Source organism: Trichomycterus rosablanca, unplaced genomic scaffold, assembly GCF_030014385.1.
Source record: "Trichomycterus rosablanca isolate fTriRos1 unplaced genomic scaffold, fTriRos1.hap1 scaffold_181, whole genome shotgun sequence".
Lineage (NCBI taxonomy): Eukaryota > Metazoa > Chordata > Actinopteri > Siluriformes > Trichomycteridae > Trichomycterus > Trichomycterus rosablanca.
Genome location: NW_026947009.1, coordinates 34,174 through 54,941, shown reverse-complemented (window position 1 = coordinate 54,941; position 20,768 = coordinate 34,174). Strand labels below are relative to the sequence as shown.

The 20,768-nt window shown below is 39.7% G+C and overlaps 1 protein-coding gene and 2 non-coding genes across 4 annotated transcripts; all 3 read right to left on the bottom strand.

Moving 5' to 3' along the window:
- Window positions 1–3,061: 3,061 nt before the first annotated feature.
- trnai-aau (transfer RNA isoleucine (anticodon AAU)) lies at window positions 3,062–3,135 on the bottom strand. The gene has a single exon. It is a non-coding gene; the product is annotated as a tRNA-Ile (tRNA).
- Window positions 3,136–3,882: 747 nt separating this feature from the next.
- On the bottom strand, window positions 3,883–3,955 carry trnak-cuu (transfer RNA lysine (anticodon CUU)). The gene has a single exon. It is a non-coding gene; the product is annotated as a tRNA-Lys (tRNA).
- An 8,925-nt stretch (window positions 3,956–12,880) lies between these two features.
- Window positions 12,881–19,216, bottom strand: LOC134306025 (uncharacterized). 2 transcript variants are annotated; one of them, XR_010008890.1, is made up of 7 exons: window positions 19,120–19,216; window positions 16,227–16,332; window positions 15,790–15,995; window positions 15,008–15,213; window positions 14,231–14,390; window positions 13,089–13,817; window positions 12,890–12,920 (listed from the first exon to the last, which is right to left on the bottom strand). XR_010008890.1 is itself a non-coding variant. In XM_062990282.1 (6 exons), exons 1-6 carry the CDS (start codon window positions 19,196–19,198, stop codon window positions 13,666–13,668), a joined length of 909 nt encoding a protein of 302 aa, XP_062846352.1. In that variant the 5' UTR covers window positions 19,199–19,216; the 3' UTR covers window positions 12,881–13,665. The 2 variants fall into 2 exon arrangements, 1 of the variants encoding a protein (XP_062846352.1); XM_062990282.1 differs by having other exon boundaries at window positions 12,881–13,817.
- Between the last annotated feature and the right edge of the window lie 1,552 nt (window positions 19,217–20,768).

The following is a 20,768-nucleotide window of genomic DNA, read 5'->3' as shown; positions in this document are numbered from 1 at the left end:
CAGCTGCATTCTGAACCATCTGGAGTCTTGACACAGCTCCTTGACTGAGGCAAGTATACAAAGCATTGCAGTAATCCAGTCGAGATGAAATAAAAGCATGGATGATTTTCTCCAAGTCTTGAAAAGACAAAACCTGTCTAAGCTTTGCAATATTTCTTAGCTGAAGGAAGCAAGACTGAACAAGCTTATTTATATGGCCAGAAAATTGCAAGTGAGAATCAAACACAACACCCAAATTTCTTGGGGAAGTGTTAATTCTTGAAACGAGAGAACCAAGGGCCATCTCCAAATCTCTGGGTATGTTGTCTAGACCAACAACTAGAACTTCGGTTTTGTCCTCATTTAATTTAAGAAAATTATAATTCATCCAATTCTTGATAGCTGCAATGCACTCAGTTAGATTGCCTAATCCACTGAATTCATTTCGTTTAACAGAGAGGTACAGTTGCATATCGTCTGCATAAAAATGAAAAGAAATATTAAAACGTCTAATTAAATTACCCAGGGGGAGCATATATAATAAGAATAAAACAGGGCCAAGAATAGAACCCTGAGGTACCCCACAGGTAAAATCAGCCTTCAAGGACATCTTATCTCCAATGGAAACAGAAAATTTCCTATTGGATAAAAATGACCGAAACCAATCCAGTGCTGATCCTGATATGCCAACCCATTCACTGAGCCTGTTTATTAGGATATCATGATCTACTGTATCAAAGGCTGCACTAAGATCAAGTAAAACCAACACTGTTATTTCCCCTGAATCTGAGTGCATTAAAATATCATTTAAGATTCTCACCAGTGCAGTTTCTGTGCTGTGCTTTTTTCGAAAACCAGACTGAAATTTTTCAAACACATTATTTTCTTCCAGTGCGTGCAGAAGTTGATCAGACACAACCTTCTCCAAGATTTTTGATAGAAAAGGAAGTTTTGAAATGGGTCTAAAGCTAGCACAATCATTTGGGTCAAGGCCTGGTTTCTTCAAAAGAGGCTGTACACTTGCCACTTTAAAACAGGTTGGTACAATGCCCGAACTAAGAGAAAGGTTCACAATGGCTAGCAAAAGAGGACCCACTGATTTCAAAACTTTTTTAAGAAAGATAGGAGGAATCACATCAAATGAACTAGAAGATGGTTGCAGGTACTGCACGATTCCCATTAGCTCATCCATAGAAATAGGGGTAAAACAATTTAAAATATCACTGTTATAGCTGACAGGACAAATTTCCACACAATCCGAAGGAGGAAAAATATTGGCTCTAATTTCAGTGATTCTGTTTAAAAAGTAATCTAAAAACTGTTCACATCCAATGTCTGAATCTTGCCTGTTCAACTCAACACCATTAATGAGAGAATCAATGGTAGAAAACAGGAACCTTGGCCTATGCCTATTAACAGTAATTAAGTTATTAAAATATGCAGCTCTTGCATCCTTAACTTTACTGTTGTACACCACCATCAAATCCCTCATATACAGGTAGTGCACCTGAAGCTGGGACTGTTTCCATTTACGCTCCGCCTGTCTACGTTTCCTTTTGAGATCCAGAATTTCACTGTTTAACCAAGGAGATAGAGTTGTTAATTTAGATCTGGTCTTAAATGGAGCTACCTCATCTAAAACTGTTAAACATAAATCATTAAAAGAATCAGCCATAACAGTAAGATCTGCAGACTGCAATAATGGTGCAGATAAATCATTAAATATAGCTGAAAATTTTGCCGCTGTGTCTTCATTAAAAAGCCGAGAGCATCTAATGTGTTTGGAATTTGCAGCTTTAGAAAATATGCATTTGTCTTAGGTGGCTGATAAATTACAACACAAAGCACTGGGTTATCACTTAAAACTTTAAAAGCCAGCAGTTCAAAACTTTCAAATACCCCCAAAGACACAGGAGAACAATTTAAACTGTTTTTAAAAACAGCAGCAAGTCCACCCCCACGCCCAATTAATCTTGGGCAATTAAAGCATCTATAATCTGGTGGGCACAGTTCGGAGAGCTGACAGCTCTCACCAGGCTTCATCCACGTCTCTACTATAAACATAAAATCAAGATCCTTAGAAGAAATAAAATCATTCAGCATAAAAGTTTTGTTTGAAATTGAACGGGCATTTATAAGTGCCATCTGTACAATAGAGCGATACTCCAGTTCCGACGGAGACGCACAGTATATTTTCCGCAAATTACTGCCTATCACACCTCTAGCTCTGAAAGCAGGCTTCACTGAAGGGATGCATTGAAGTGAGTCTGACTGGACCGCTCCCTCTCTTCTACGGCGAAGTGGGCGTACCCGGACAGGCCAGCTGAGCGCCGATGTGTCAGGCTGAACACACCTGAGATGAATAGGTCTGAAATTCAATGAGTAATTGCGGACAAGATCATGTGCAGAATTCACTCCGCGTTTCCCATCCCACTCCGTGGACAGCGTTGTCATGGAGACGACGCCGCTACTAGTGTGCAAGGCAGCAGTGCTCTGATGACGTGTTTGCTGAGCGACAGTGCGCACGGCTGACCAGAAGGACGGAATAGCGTTACCGTTTCGAAAATAAACAAGCTTTCTCCGTGAGCCCCTGTGAATATAAAGAGGCCGGCGAAAGAGTCCAAGCTGTTTGATGACCAGAACGCACGATGGAGTAGTGCAATTGTTGAACTTCATCAGCTGGTCAACGGAATAGTTCAACATTGTGCCGATCCAAGGAACAAACTCATCCACCGTTCACCACCAGCCGCAGACGTCACGCAATGCACAGCAGAAAGAACAAAAGTATCAAAGAACAAATGAAAGTATCAAAAGTGACATAAAAAGAAATAGAGCCACAGGGTGTGTAAAAAGATGAAAACGAAAAACGATAATAAAACAATAAAATACGACAAAATATGGCAACGGCAGCGGCAGCCAAATGCGCCAGCGTCCACCATCACCATGACAACGTGAATGCACCGTAGTCAGAGTAGTATATCGCTTTTATTGTCCTACCAGAATGACAACGTTTGAAGCCCAGGTCAATAGGACCTGCTATTTAGAGAAGGCTCACTTGTTTGTTAAAGTCCAAAAGGGGGTGTGGCCAGTATGGGGATCGAACCCACGACCTTGGCGTTATTAGCACCACGCTCTAACCAACTGAGCTAACCGGCCGGTGTACAAGGGCAGGGCATATACCCACATACCCGATTCATTTACGACACTGACAGCCCTTCAGTTATGGAGCTGCCACACAGAAACGATGGAGAGCTTTACTGTTGTTGAGCAGAACAGATCTTCGTGATGACTGAGGTTCATGTATTTTTCTTTTAAGAATAAATAAAAGCTGATGCTTTTAACCTCATACTTTACTAATACTTTTATTCTACACGCTCTAAATTTATTTTAGTCTTCTGCCATGTGCAGTGCAAGAATTCACTAAATTACACAGCAGTTCTCTTTTTATTTATTTATTTATTTTTGCCATTGACAAAATAGATTGTAAGCATTTATAAAGGTCATGCCACGCTCATTAGGTAAAATGAAGCCAGAATTAAAGATGGCAGAAGAACTGGTGGTATAGCTGGAGGTAAACATTAGTAAGTGATATGACCCATGTGTACCGTCCAGTGAAACAGCTGTGTATGTGTCACTGTGGCGCAGTCGGTTAGCGTGTTTGGCTGTTAACGGAAAGGTTGGTGGTTCCAGCCCACCCAGGGACGAGTGTCTTTTATTGCACAACCTGCCTGTTTATCAAACGGATATGAGACACAACAACAATGTGTAGTCTCACAGAATAGTGGAAATAAGTAACTGAAAACATCCAGTAAACAACAGTTTTACAAGTACAAATATCCACCTGATAAGTCACAATGTGGAAGAACGTCCTTTTGGTTTCAGTAGATGTTAAATGAAGACACTCGCCCAACGTGGGGCTCGAACCCACGACCCTGAGATTAAGAGTCTCATGCTCTACCGACTGAGCTAGCCGGGCTTAAACAGCAGGTCAGAACAGACAGCTTATCAGTCAGACCATCAGAGAGATGTAGGTTTAATTCACTAACATCACGACCAGATTAAGAACTCATTCACAGTTTACAAACAAACTGTGGGACTGCTGAGGCGTGTAAACTGTTTCCCCTGATTGTAGCATAGTTGTGTAGAGGATTGGGTTCACCTTGAAAAGATCAGGTTGTACTCCAAAGTAGGTTTTATGCCCCCAATGGGGTGTTTTATTAGCACCAACACACACGAAAAAGAGAAAAGAAAAACTGTGCAAAAAGAAAACTAAGCCAATTAAAATCAACAAATACCCTTTGGGATTATTATGGCTTGTCTAGCCCCAATCAGCAATCCCTTTTTATAGTTATCTGACTTTAATAGCAGTCAGGTTTAAGGTAGTAGCACCCTGGCCACCCTTTCACAGCATGCATCATCCACCATTTTAAACTGTCCCATTTTCCCTCCATTTAACCCCTAAACCCCGCCCCTACTTTGCTGGACTAAACCATTCTGAGGCTGGTGGGGTTACATAGACATATCAGTATATATAAAAACAAACATAAACACAATACACATACAATTCACCATATAACCACATCCCATTTACCGGTAAATATATTCTGCTCTGGATATCCATACTTATCCGCTAATTGACTCTACTTTGCAGACTCCTGGCAGCTACCCTCCCCCTTTCTACAACATGGCCGTGGGCTCTCTCGGCCAGTATAAAGGAAGCCCTGGAAGGTGCCGGCTCTTTCCCTAAGGAGCTGTATAGTAAGTAATCTGAGGTAAGTAACTGTGCACATTTATATACATATATACATAACCTAATCTTGGGGATGAGGCAGGCTATCTGACCTCATCACACACCCCCCCCCTTAAGCTAGTCACTCCCCAGAGTGACGTGAGAGGAAGTCCGCCGTCACATTCTGTGTACCCTTCCGGTACCGCACCTGAAACTTAAAGGGTTGCAACGATAAATACCACCGAGTAATTCGTGCATTGCTGTCCTTCATTCTCTGCATCCACTGTAATGCACGGTGATCAGTCTCCAGAATGAAGTCAGCCCCCATGAGGTAATATTTCAACGAGTCAAGTGCCCACTTCACTGCAAGGGCCTCTTTTTCGACGGTCGAATAGTTCATTTCACGTGGAAATAGTTTCCTACTGATGTACAGGATTGGCTTGAGGTTGTCCGCCTCCCCCTGAAGCAACACCGCTCCTAATCCACATCCTGATGCATCAGTCTGGACCACAAACTGTTTCTCCAGGTCTGGACTACACAGAACAGGTTCTGAGCACAAACTCTTTTTGAGATCATTGAAGGCAGCTTCACATTCCGCTGTCCACTTGATACGTTGAGGCATATCCTTCCTGATCAAGTTCGTTAGGGCTGCTGCTCTGCTGGAGAAGTTCGGAATGAACCTCCTGTACCAGCCCACCAGCCCTAGAAAGGACCTCACCCGTCTTTCGTTGTCGGTGCTGGAGACTTCCTGACTGCCTCTACCTTGTCCACCTGCGGGCGTAGCACACCACCACCTAAGACATAACCCAGATAGACCACAGAGCCTTTAGCCAAGTTGCATTTTGATGGATTGGCAGTCAGGCCTGCCTCCGCAATCTTGTCGAGGATCACCTTCACATGCTGTAAGTGCTCTTTCCAGCTTGTACTGTAGACGATCACATCGTCAATGTACGCTGCGGCGAAGGCTTCAGTTCCCTTCAACACCTCATCCATCAATCGTTGGAATGTGGCGCCAGCTCCGTGCAGTCCAAAGGGCATCACTGAAAAATGGTAGAGACCTGATAGTACTCGAAAGGCAGTTAGCTCCTGCGCTGCTGGACTTAGTGGCACTTGCCAATAGCCTTTACACAAGTCCAGTGTAGTGAGGAATTTTGCTTTTCCAAGACGTTCGATCAGCTCATCCGCTCTGGGCATTGGGTAAGGGTCGAAGGCGGATGCTGCATTCAGTTTGGAGAAGTCGATGCAGAATCGAAGACTTCCATCTTTCTTGGGTACTAGGACCACTGGACTACACCATTCACTCTTTGATGGTTCTATCACCCCCAGCTTCAGCATAGTTTCCACCTCTCTCTTTAAATCGGGGATCAGGAGGGCTGGCACTCTACAGCTTGTCTGTCTGAGTGGATCCGGCTTCAGCAAACGGATGTTATGCTGTATGATGCTTGTTCTGCCTGGTTCCTCACTAAAAAGGTTTGATGGAATCACCTTCTGGAGCTCTTTTTGCTGGTCTGTGCTGAGATGTGACAGATCTGGTAAAGTGCTGGTTCCTCTTGTACCTGGAAAGTACTGCTCGTTGTGCTCCTCCTCTTCTCCAACCGCTCTCACCAATAGCTGTTCCACTGTACTCGTCTTGGGATCTCTCCACTGTCTCAGCATGTTGATGTGAAAGCTTTGGAGATGTTTCCTTCTATCTGGAAGCAACAGTTCATAAGTGGTTTTATTGACCTTTCGTCTCACTTCATATGGCCCCTGCCATTTAGCCAACAGTCCGGTGTCCGACGTGGGCAGCAGGACAAGTGCTTTTTCTCCAGGCTTCAGTTCTCTGTCCCTTGCAACCTTGTCGTACCACTGCTTCTGGCTGTGCTGGGCCTTCTCCATGTTGCTTCTGACCATCTCCGTTAGCTGTGTCATCTTGTCCCTCATCTTGAGTACATGTGACAGAACGTTAAGTTTTTGCTCGTTGCCTTGCCCCTCCCAAGCCTCCTTCAAGACGTCCAGTGGACCCCTCACCTCCCTTCCATACAGGAGCTGGAACGGTGAAAATCCTGTGGATGCTTGGGGCACTTCTCTGTAAGCAAAGAGTAAATACGGCAGCCACATATCCCAATCAGCACCAGTCTCTGAGACGAACTTCTTGAGCATGCTTTTGAGCGTTTTATTGAAGCGTTCTACGAGCCCATCAGTCTGAGGATGGTATGGGGTGGTCTGTATACCTTTTGTCCCTAACAGCAAGAAGACTTGTCTAAGCTGTTTAGATGTAAAATTTGTGCCTTGATCTGTTAGGACCTCTCTTGGTATTCCCACCCTAGAAATCAGCTGAATTAGTGCATTGACTATTTGGCGTGTTTTTACGTTTCTGAGCGCAAACGCCTCAGGGTACCTGGTCGCATAGTCGCAGATCACTAAGATGTACCGGTTACCCCCACGACTTCCATCGCAATACGCGAGAATGGCTCGTCTATTATGGGCATGCTAACCAAGGGGACCTTTTCAGCTTTCCTTTGAGGAGCTGTCAGTTGACACTCTGGGCACTTTCTGCAAAACTCTATCACATCTAGAAACAGTCTAGGCCAGAAAAATCGACTCGCTATCCTGCTTAGAGTTTTGTCCTGTCCCAAATGACCTGCCCAGGGCTCAGAATGTCCCATCTTAAGTATCTCCTGCCTCATAGATGTGGGCACCACAAGCTACTCTATGTTACTTTTCACTCTGTACAAAATGTTATTCTTCACAATGAACTGAATCTCTTGTTTGCTCACTTCATTCTCCTGGCTACATTTTGAAAACAGAGGTTTAAGTGATTCATCCTGTGCCTGTAACACTCCTATGTTTACAGGTAATGCTATGGTGCTGCTTTCTGGCATGTTTAACTGTTCAGTTAAAGCTGTGCCTTTGACTCTTTCTTGCCTTCTCTCTCTACGAGATTTTTTGGTTTTAGGGGCTTCATTAAAGGGCAACTCATGCATTATATTGATGTTTTTTTCGGCCTCCATTTGCCTTGTTTGACCTCTAGTTATCACAAAAGCATCTGCAGTTCTGTGCTTAACTGTTAGTAGATCTATTAAAATTGGCATATCTCTACCAAGGATTACTGCGTATGGTGTTTTCTCTAACACACCAACATTCAACAGGTAAGTTTGGCCTAAAATTTCAATGTTAATATCTGCTGTTGGATAGACTTGCTCCTCACCATGAATGCATTTTATTCTAAGTTTATTTTCATGTTTTAACTGCATTTTTGGTACACATCTAGCAGATACTAGTGTCTGGCTTGCTCCTGTGTCTATTAGCGCTTTAAACTTTTTGTCGCCAATCTTCACAACAATAACATTATCTCTACTATCTTCAGCAGGTTTAAAGCTATTCTCTTTCCTAGGAATATAACACAGTTGAGCTGAACTATTTTGCATCTCAGGACATGCACTTCTTTTGTGTCCAATTCGATTGCAATTAAAACATTTAAATGCTTTATCAGGGCAAGCTTTGGAACTACCCTGATCCTTTACCGGCATTTTACTAGTTTTACGCCAACACTCCTGTGTGGCTACTCTACTATTTTGCAGTTTCAGACCACCCCTAGCAAATCCACCTTCAGACCTACCTGGCTCGTAGTAATGGCGTGGTTTGTTGTAGTTCACCAGCCTGAAGCCTCCGTCTGCTTGTCTTGCTGCCGCAAACGCCTCTGCCATCTCCACAGCTTGCTCGGCTGAAGATGGACTGCGCTCCACAATCCAGCGTCTTAGCTCAGGACTCACCATGCTCAGGTACTGCTCTAAGATGATCACATTTCCAATCTCTTCTTTGGTTTTTTCACTCGGTGTCATCCACTTCTCGTAGAGTGATTTCAGCCTGGTGAAGAGCTCTCGTGGCGTTTCATCATCTCGAACTGTGCAGTCTCTGAACCTTTGTCTGTAAGACTTTGTTTATCTCATACTTTTTCAGAATTGCGTTTTTGATTTTGCTGTAGTCTCCTGTGTCCTCACTGTCCATGGCCACATAAGCTGCTCGCGCTCTGCCATCTAACAGCGGAACGAGATGTAATGCCCAGTTCTCTTCAGGCCATTTAGTTGCTTGTGCCATACGCTCAAAAGTTGTTAAATAATGTTCAATGTCGTCGGTTTCTTTGAGTGTCGGCATTCTTGGCGATGGCCACATGGTGCTTAAGTTGAGCTGCTGTTGTGGGAAAGTCTCTGTACTTCTCTGTATTCCGCCAGCGGACTGAGTGTTTCGAAGGATACGGCCCTGTGGCGATTCATGTTCCTCATCTATTTGCTCCCTTTCAGCAAGGCGCCCTTGTACTTCTTGTTGAAGTAAACCAAACTGATGCTGCATAGTGCGCCACCTTCGATCTTGTTTGGCCGCTTCTTGGAGCCAGTGCTCATCCTTCACTCTTTGTTCTTTCATGAAATTTTGTAGCAAGTTACATACTTGCTCTATGCCGCCAGCAGAACTGCTTGGTGTGGCCTCAGCCATTCGGCTCTCCACATCCTCTTCTTCCTCCGTATGTTCAACGTGTTGTGAGCTATGAACTGCTGGGGGTTTCTTTGGAGCCATCCTTTCAGTAACAAGGCTTGTCTTGAACTTCACACTTGTCGGTCCTTGGGTTAAATTTCAAGACTTTTTCGCTGCCACCATTTGTGGGACTGCTGAGGCGTGTAAACTGTTTCCCCTGATTGTAGCATAGTTGTGTAGAGGATTGGGTTCACCTTGAAAAGATCAGGTTGTACTCCAAAGTAGGTTTTATGCCCCCAATGGGGTGTTTTATTAGCACCAACACACACGAAAAACTGTGCAAAAAGAAAACTAAACCAATTAAAATCAACAAATACCCTTTGGGATTATTATGGCTTGTCTAGCCCCAATCAGCAATCCCTTTTTATAGTTATCTGACTTTAATAGCAGTCAGGTTTAAGGTAGTAGCACCCTGGCCACCCTTTCACAGCATGCATCATCCACCATTTTAAACTGTCCCATTTTCCCTCCATTTAACCCCTAAACCCCGCCCCTACTTTGCTGGACTAAACCATTCTGAGGCTGGTGGGGTTACATAGACATATCAGTATATATAAAAACAAACATAAACACAATACACATACAATTCACCATATAACCACATCCCATTTACCGGTAAATATATTCTGCTCTGGATATCCATACTTATCCGCTAATTGACTCTACTTTGCAGACTCCTGGCAGCTACCCTCCCCCTTTCTACAACATGGCCGTGGGCTCTCTCGGCCAGTATAAAGGAAGCCCTGGAAGGTGCCGGCTCTTTCCCTAAGGAGCTGTATAGTAAGTAATCTGAGGTAAGTAACTGTGCACATTTATATACATATATACATAACCTAATCTTGGGGATGAGGCAGGCTATCTGACCTCATCACACAAACACAATTCAGAATAATCAACAGAAACAGACACAGACTTACTGTCACTTTTAAACTACTACACAATTACTGAACCCGCTCCATTGTGCTTTATACCTCAGTGTATATTATCTGGAAACAGATGCTCTTCATATAGAAATATGCTTTACATTTGCTTGATGGTAATAAATCTTAGTGAAGTCTTAATTTAAACATCAATTCAGGTTGTTTTCAGTTCAATTGGGAAAAAATATTAACAGTAGCTCAACTTCCTAAAACCCAGAATCTACACATACCAGTCCTACATTTATTCCACAAAGTTCACAAAATACATGATTTAATGAGTGAAAACTTGATGTTTGGAGCCCCTCTGGTGTGCAGGCTGGTACTGTGTATCAGCACTACTTACTGTGTGCAGGACCTGAGTCGTATCTGGTCCAGTCACTGGTTGGTGGCATTAAGCTCAGTCAGGAACAAGAAATATATAGTTTATATAGTTCACACATATAAGAACCCACAAAACCTCTTAGATGTGTATTATTAAAGTCAGTTTCAGCTGCTTAAATGAGGTTAGTGTAGAATTATGTACAAAGATCTAAAGAGAGAATAATTGAACTGGCCGGTTAGCTCAGTTGGTTAGAGTGTGGTGCTAATAACGCCAAGGTCGTGGGTTTGATCCCTGTATGGGCCACCTCTACTTTGGGACTTAAACTAACAAACAAGTGATCCTTCTCTAACTAGCAGGTCCTATTGACCTGGGCTTCAAACGTTGTCTCAAGTGTGAGATCTTTTTAATGCCCCTCTCATTCAAGTCAGAAACATGCCATTATTTTAATTTACCAAACTTAATGACCCTTCTGTAAATGGTTTAATGTGCACACTGCTGCTACTGGCTTGTTTTTCTTTTCTACAATGTAAGTTCATACCTTCAGGTTCATGTTATTTGAGATCTCTACATAGATTCTTCATCATGTACAGAAAGACGCAGTTCAGTTTGAGAAGCTCACAGCGGGAGAGCAAGTGAGTCTGCGCGTTCAAATGAATCAAATTAGTCGATTCTTTAATCCGGTTCTTTAAGTCGAACGACAGGAATAGACCCAAAAGAGTCGATTCACTAAGTTGATAGTACTCAGCAATGAGCCGTTAGAAGCTGAAGGAGTCGATTCTTTTTGATGAAGTCAACATTTTATATGTTATACAAAATAAAAGAGTCGGATCACTATCGTTACCCAGCTAGCAAAAAATTTATGGCCCAGTTCTGGGCCATATTCGGCATGCCGGAACTTTTTGTGTCGGCCCACATCCGGCAGCCGGATCTGGCCCAGTGTCAAAATGAATGACGGTTAGATTGTGGCCCGTATACGGCTGCCCGGATCCCAGCCATGACTGCCAGCAATATGCCAGCACTTAACCACCTGCTAGCCAGAACAACCAATATCGGGCCAATAATGGCCCAGTTCTGGCCTGCAGTAGATTTTTAAAAAGGCTTTCCCCAGCCATATGTAACCTTTAATGGTCACTGGGACTACTTCAAATGTTCTTGCTCTTTATTAATAAGTACAACTATTGCAAATAATGTATTAATAAGAAGACAAAGGTGAAGAATAAGAATAATAGTAACAAAAATTTACACATGTTTAACATATATGTATGTATGTCTTAAAAAAATGTCTTAAATAGTACTATATAGTACAGTTAAACCAGTAACAGAAAAAAAACTAATGTACACCAACATTTTTATCAAGTATTTTTATTTATTATAAGTTAATAATAAAAAATAATAATATAATAGCCATAATTTCCTGCCTCACACTGGTCTTCAATTCTGAAATGAAACCAAAAACAGAAATGAAAAACGTTGAATGTTGAAGAAAATAATGCCACAAGCATTATCCAGAACAGTACTTTAGCAAAACAGTGTCTTCAGTAGGTTGAATAACATAAGCACAAACTTAAGTTTAAACTAGGGCCACTGTAAAAAAAAAAAAAAAAAAAAAAAAAAAAATATATATATATATATATATATATATATATATATATATATATATGTAAGTTTCAGTTTTGAGAATAAAGTTGAAATGATTATAAGAATAAAGTCAAAAATATTTCGAGAATAAAGGTGAAATTATTATGAGAATGAAGTCGAAATATTATGGCCAAAGAGTGGTTGTTTGTATTGTACACTTCCACCCACATGACATTATGACTAAACCCGTCAATGCAACCATTTATAGCGATGCTGATCGGCTTTAGTTTATCGTACAAGTCCATAAGGCTCGAATTAAAATACTGGTGATGACGCAGACACCAAGCACACCGGTGGCGCACGTTCTTCAAAATAAATACAGTTTATTGCAAAGCTGTTTCATTGTCCTTTTACCAGGGGCGTCGTAGTGGGGTGAAAAGTGGGACTGAGTTACCAGGGTCCCAAGTCGGGGGAGGGCCCTTGAGGAGTCTAGAAAGAGTCTGGACTGAGGTGGAGGGGGCCCATGGGCACTGCTTGTGCATAGGGCCCAGAATTTGGTGCTACGCCCCTTACTTTTATTCAAACAAATTGGTGCTGATGTGCCAGGAGATCATGAACATCTCTCATTTTAACACAAGAAAGTTGCTATGGCCATAATATTTTGACTTTAATCTCAAAATAATATCAACTTTATTCTTGAAATAATATCAACTTTATTCTCAAAATGGAAAATTTTCTTTAAAGTGGCCCTATTGTATTTTATGTCCATATCATGCACCCCTATTTTTCAGTCCCTTGACATGCAGTGTTTAAGATATTTCATTTACTTACATTGGTTTGAGAAGATCAGTTCAGATGATTAAACAGGAAGTTGAAGCTGCTGATGAAAGAAGGACAGGTATAAGTACAGAAGGTAAAATAGGTGTATTATCAAATGATATAATTGCAAATTACTGTTTAAAAAGATACACAGTGGTATCAGGCAATCTACCTCATGTTTGACATCTGTACTATATTTGATCATTTAATTGATAATGAAGTCACTTACTTCAGGAAAGTGAAAATTTTGATGACAGGCAAAAAAGATAATAGATAGGATATTGCAGTTGTAATTGTATATGAGTCATAATTATTTATGTTTACTGTAGAAAAAAACAGATATTTAATACATTGAATGCATTTAATTAAAAACAATTCTCAGCAGTAAATGAACAATTACTAAGCAATAAACAGTTAAAATTTATTATAGTCAACTAAGGCCTTTAAAGTAAATGTGTAAAATATTCTGAACCAAATAAATAAGAGCAAAAGATACACTGTACTGATATTACTGTAATATTGTATTTACTAATCTAACACATTGAAAGTAATCGCTATTATATATCATTGTATTAAAAAAACACACTGTCATATAATTGTATTCCATAAATTACACGTTAAATTAATTAAAACCTTTCACTTGAAACAAAAAAATATATAATACAATTTTAAAAAATAATATATGGATACTTAATGAGTTAATGCAATTTAAATAGTTTTCATATTTTTTCATTGACATTTTTTTATTTAAGCTAGATAAACCCAATTAATTTCTTGTTAAACCCTTGTCTTTTTGTAGTGAAACTTCATTCAGTAACTTGACTATTCCTTTCATGTCTCTTTTCTCTGTCCTTTCTTCCTCCTTCCCTGTCCCCAGAAAGCTGAAGCCACCTTTTTATGTGTTTTTCTATTTCCCCATCCGTTGCGTTTGCAGTGAAACTGTTTCTCCTGACAGCAGCTAAAACATATTGGAAAACATACATAGTATACAAAAAGAACACAGTGTATCAGGTATATCTACACTGTGGCTACATTGTATTAAAACAACACCATCATTGACCATTTTGTCAGGTACACAGAAGGTGGATGAGTGAACTAGACTCAGGAGTGATAAACAATTATAGTCTAAAGCTCATTTGTTCCTGCACAATTTATCAGCCCCTCACATTCTGCTGTAACGTTTATAACATCTATGGTAGGGGTATATGATAAAATGACACCTCAGTGTATATAAATATTCTTTTAGTGCTCATTTTGTACTGTATATGTTCCAGTATGTATAAATATGTAAAATATTCTGTCTTTTACCCTGCCAAAACAAAGTCTTTTAAAACTTTTAAATTATGAATATTAATTAAAGAAAAAACCTACCCAAGATTATATCTTTCAGTTTGGTCGATTTAAATGGAATTTTTTCATTTGCTCCTGTCCAGTTTATTTTTTTTGCCAGGTCATTTGTTACTGTTTTTTGCATAATTCTCCAAACAGTTTCCTTCACAGTCATACCTCCAGAAACACCAAAACACTCAATCTGTAAAAGAAAAAAAAACATTATTTTTTTATTTCAATAAACTGAAATTAAGAATGCGTAAATTTGACAAGTTTCTAAGATCGCCAAATATAATCCAAATTATCCCTAATTAACCCAAATGTAATCCATACTGCACATTCACTGAGCTAAACTGCACACAGAAATGGGTGATTGTCTGTTACTGCACCACAGTCAGTATACATACTGTAACCAAACGTATTTGGACACAGACACACACACTACACACACACACACACACACACACACACACACACACACTTTGACAAACACCCAGGACACAAAAGCAACAGTCTAATGGCACTTTAGCAACCATTTTAACATTATTAGCTGCATATTATAATTATTTCTTATAATGCAAAACATTTTACAGCTTTTATAGAAATATAAACAAATGCAATGTTTTACATTTTCTAATGTTGTGCTCACTAATAAAAGTCAAGAAGTTTTAAGTAAAAAAAAAGTTATCTGCTCTTAAACATAGTAGAGGGTCACTTAAGAACACACCATGGTTAAGTAAATTGTCAAATTGTATCTTTTAAAGGTACTATAACAAAGTACATACATAACACGTAAAATTTAACATAGAAAGCACTTACTAGTCTCTTCTGAAGATCAGAGTCTGCCTTGAGGTTAATGTCAAATTGTCTGAACTGGGATTCGTTTGCAAGTGGAGCAGTAAATTCCTCAATTTGTTTTGGATGATTTTTTCCTAATGCAATTGTGATGGACCTAAGTAGGCCTAGCATTTCATTTTGTTGTTGTCGCAGAATCTCTAATACAGTTAAAATTTCCCTCCCGATTACTGTTAGTAAAAAATAACTTACAGTTAATAATTTCAATTTCTAAATACACACACACACACACACACACACACACACACAAATTGTAAAACTACAAAGTGCTTCTATATGGTAAGTGGAGCTGATAAAATGGACAGTGAGTGTAGAAACAAGGAGGTGGTTTTAATGTCATGGCCGATCAGTGTATATCTACTGTATATACACAGTATATATATATTATATATATATATATATATATATATATATATACACACACACACATTTACATTACATTTTCAGCACTTAGCAGACTCCCCGGCAACCTTCAGATTACTAATCCAGTACCTTAACCACTAGGCTACCACTGCTCTCTCTCTCTCTCTCTCTCTCTCTCTCTCTCTCTCTCTCTCTCTCTCTCTCTCTCTCTCTCTCTCTCTCTCTCTCTATATATATATATATATATATATATATATATATATATATATATATATATATATATATATATATATATATATATATATATATATATATATATATATATATATATATATATATATATATATATAATTTATTGGATATTGTGAGTATGTGACACTTACCTGCACATACTGGGCTTGGTTGTTCCTGAACGGTTTGCTGGTGAATGACTGGAGGTATTAAAACTGAAGTGACAGGCCTATTCATGTCTGGTGGAGTCACCTGTGGTGCCTCTGCAAAGTGAGGCCTGGCTCTTTTGGCAGGAGGTTTATAAGCTTTCTTTTCACCTTCACTTTCACTGTCAGATTCGAGAAATCTTCTATTTATCCTACAAATTAAGGTTTATTATTTATTAAGTACATATTTTCAGTATTCACGTATAATTGAACTTACATAGTAGACATACTACTACATACACATTGCTTGCAAAAACAAAATGTTATACAGTAACTCCAAATACAACCTGTACACTACAGCAATTACAGTGTGGCCATTGAACCATATATCTTGTAATGCATTTTTATATGTGCCCCTGAAACATTAATCATCATAAGAGTACCTTCTGATTCTTTTTTTTACAGCAGGTACATTATCTTCTTCTGCTGTCTGTAGATCTGACACAATTTCTGCTCTTGGCAGCTTGCTTCTAGCAGCTTGGAAAGACTCTAATAAAATAGAAAAATATATGTAAATTATGTGGACAAAGATTCACTATATATATATAGTGCCACACTATTTTTTTGTAAATATTTTTAAATCCAGATATATAGCATATACAGTGTATCACAAAAGTGAGTACACCCCTCACATTTCTGCAGATATTTAAGTATATCTTTTCATGGGACAACACTGACAAAATGACACTTTCACACAATGAAAAGTAGTCTGTGTGCAGCTTATATAACAGTGTAAATTTATTCTTCCCTCAAAATAACTCAATATACAGCCATTAATGTCTAAACCACCGGCAACAAAAGTGAGTACACCCCTAAGAGACTACACCCCTAAATGTCCAAATTGAGCACTGCTTGTCATTTTCCCTCCAAAATGTCATGTGATTTGTTAGTGTTACTAGGTCTCAGGTGTGCATAGGGAGCAGGTGTGTTCAATTTAGTAGTACAGCTCTCACACTCTCTCATACTGGTCACTGAAAGTTCCAACATGGCACCTCATGGCAAAGAACTCTCTGAGGATCTTAAAAGACGAATTGTTGCGCTACATGAAGATGGCCAAGGCTACAAGAAGATTGCCAACACCCTGAAACTGAGCTGCAGCACAGTGGCCAAGATCATCCAGCGTTTTAAAAGAGCAGGGTCCACTCAGAACAGACCTCGCGTTGGTCGTCCAAAGAAGCTGAGTGCACGTGCTCAGCGTCACATCCAACTGCTGTCTTTGAAAGATAGGCGCAGGAGTGCTGTCAGCATTGCTGCAGAGATTGAAAAGGTGGGGGGTCAGCCTGTCAGTGCCCAGACCATACGCCGCACACTACATCAAATTGGTCTGCATGGCTGTCACCCCAGAAGGAAGCCTCTTCTGAAGTCTCTACACAAGAAAGCCCGCAAACAGTTTGCTGAAGACATGTCAACAAAGGACATGGATTACTGGAACCATGTCCTATGGTCTGATAAGACCAAGATTAATTTATTTGGTTCAGATGGTCTCAAGCATGTGTGGCGGCAATCAGGTGAGGAGTACAAAGATAAGTGTGTCATGCCTACAGTCAAGCATGGTGGTGGGAATGCCATGGTCTGGGGCTGCATGAGTGCAGCAGGTGTTGGGGAGTTACATTTAATTGAGGGACACATGAACTCCAATATGTACTGTGAAATACTAAAGCAGAGCATGATCCCCTCCCTCCGGAAACTGGGTCGCAGGGCAGTGTTCCAGCATGATAATGACCCCAAACACACCTCTAAGACGACCACTGCTTTATTGAAGAGGCTGAGGGTAAAGGTGATGGACTGGCCAAGCATGTCTCCAGACCTAAACCCAATAGAACATCTTTGGGGCATCCTCAAGCGGAAGGTGGAGGAGCGCAAAGTCTCGAATATCCGCCAGCTCCGTGATGTCGTCATGGAGGAGTGGAAAAGCATTCCAGTGGCAACCTTTGAAGCTCTGGTAAACTCCATGCCCAGGAGAGTTAAGGCAGTTCTGGGAAATAATGGTGGCCACACAAAATATTGACACTTCAGGAACTTTCACTAAGGGGTGTACTCACTTTTGTTGCCGGTGGTTTAGACATTAATGGCTGTATATTGAGTTATTTTGAGGGAAGAATAAATTTACACTGTTATATAAGCTGCACACAGACTACTTTTCATTGTGTCAAAGTGTCATTTTGTCAGTGTTGTCCCATGAAAAGATATACTTAAATATCTGCAGAAATGTGAGGGGTGTACTCACTTTTGTGATACACTGTATGTCACAACAATGATTTCATAACTAGTGATTATTTAGTTGTAGAAATGGGGTCAGAACTGGTTATATGTAATGTATTATGTATAATGTATACAGTAGCAAATTATTAAATGTGTTGGAACAGACCTTTAGAAACAAAAAAAAATACACTTTTAAACCAAGCAGGTTTTGTCTAAAGAACAGAGAATCCATTTAGGGACTTGAGTTAAAGTAAAGGACAAAGTGCTGTAAAGAATTTTATATATCTTTTAAAGCCTCTGTGACACATACGGTAGCACAGGGAATTATGGGTTAATATAACAATGTCAAGCTGCCATTACTGGTCATGACTAGGGCTTTAGGTCGGACAGTCCGGTTTTTCAGCTACCAGTCTTCCGCCCACGCAACGCTAGGACGGACACTTATTAATCCTCCTTTTGGAGTGAACTGGTTACATTTTTGATCAAAATTATCTGTCATTGGCTACATGTCAAAACAAATGCTTTGTATTACATTGGTTTAACAGCCTCATTTGACTGCGTATAGTGCTACCTATCGTGGCTCACCCACCACTGGCCAATCGCAGAAGGTCCGCCCTCTAAATGCTAGTCTGTGATTGGGTGGTTGAATTTCGCCCGCCCGCTCTGTTCTGCATACACTTCTACTTGGGTCAATTAGTAAACTTTTGGAGGCAGCGAGGAACAGACTTAAATATCAAAAGTAGACACAACATATGGTGAGTAAGACAGTAATTTGTTTGTTGTTATCTTGCTTAAATTGGTCAAAAACTGTGTTATTTGGGTTTGGGGGTGTATTGTCTTCCTTTTTGTTTACGTAGTGTTACACTTACTAGTGTTACACTATGCTGTTCATAGTCACATGTACATTTTGTGACACACCTCAAATTTTCAGCGGCAGGCTGAGAAGGGTCCACCACCCAAATATTACACAGTCAAGAGAGGCTCTGTGGTCAGAAACCGACCAAAATTAAACTGGTACTAAATAAGTATTTATAAAATGAAATATTAACTTGTTGGCCTATTACACTCACTTACCACTTGTATATAGAACACGGACAGCAAATGCATCCCAGTCTACAGTTGGTACTTCTTTGGAAATTACAGCTGCCCTCATTCTTCCCCTATTTTTAAATTTTGGCCATCTGCATATATCATTATTTACCCAGTTGTCTGGTACAACCTCTACTTCCTTTGTTGTATTAAATTCAACAATGTGATACATATCTGTATAACAAACAGGAAAACAGCATAAAATATGAATTTAATAGATACATATTATTATATTTTTACACAATAGATATATTCCAGCATTGAGCATGTACACAAAAATATTTATATCATATGCAATAAACATTAACAAAATCATTAACAATAAACAATCAGCAGTAATGGCAATATAAATGTATTTACATATTTATGAGAACTACAACAAAGATTTATACATTCTATTATTTACCTGTACTAGTTCACAAAGTAGCATATGGAAAGTGAGTAGTGAATATTTAAGTTGTGGACCTTAACAAGTGATTCTGTATAATTCAAGTATGCATTTATTTAATGGATGTTTAAAAAAAAAAGTTTAGGTGTTTGATGCTGTACAATTTGTATTCAAACATTCTAGGTAACATGAAGCAAAGGAATTGCTACATATTTTTGATGAAGAGGAAGAAGTACATATTTCTGTAAGCTGTTACTGGCAACGGAATATTTGAGTTCAGGAACCAAACAAGAGACTGTATAGATTCCAACATCACAAGATTTCATTGGATAATGAAAAAAAGGTTCTCTGCACATGAAATTTTGATAAACAAGAAAAGTGGTTCCCTCACTGACAACAATATTTAAAACTAATGAAATGTCACCATTAATTCTCACACAGTTGTCCGGTGCTACACATCTGATGTATACCTTGTTTAGACATATTTGTTTGTACTGCTGTAAGATCTGTTGGAACTGGACCATTTTGGTGTTTCTTTTTGCACATTCCAACATGAGTATCAACAGTGTCTTCAGTCAAATTACTGTCCATTTCAGACACCCGTCTTACAATCTGAGATACAGCATTTTTGGGATTTCTGATGAGTCTTTTTAGTTTACTCAAATAATTTTCAAAGGGAAATCCTGAAAAGATATCTAAATGGCCATGCACTTTCACATCATTGCTTAAGTGAACTAGACTGTGTACGTTGTATACTAACTTATCAGCCCCATAAAGCTCACTGAAATGTTCAACAAACAAATTCAATAAATTGTTAGCAAAATCAACCATTTGAACACTCAGTGTTGGACATGCTAAAATATGTACAGCCACAGAAAGCAACATAAAATTATTGTACATCTGAGGGTGTACACTGTCTTTGAGAACTACCGGCCCAGTGTATAAGAGGAACTGACGAAACTCAGTTGCCTTCCACCTGTATCTGTCTTCAAGTAATCTAGGTTTCCTAGCAAATTCTGTCGGAATGAAAGGTCCAAAACTGACAAGATGCTTAGAAATTTCAGTCACTGTCCTAGAAGACATTCTACAGTGTAGTGGTCCATTAGTCCATTGTTCTTATAAATTCCGTGTAACACCTAAGCAAACCAAATGCATGTAGTCATGGGGAAACTGAGATACCATTCCTACTAATTCTTGGAAAGGAGAAATGCTAAGATGATGATCTTGATCTGTCATTTCCCAGAAA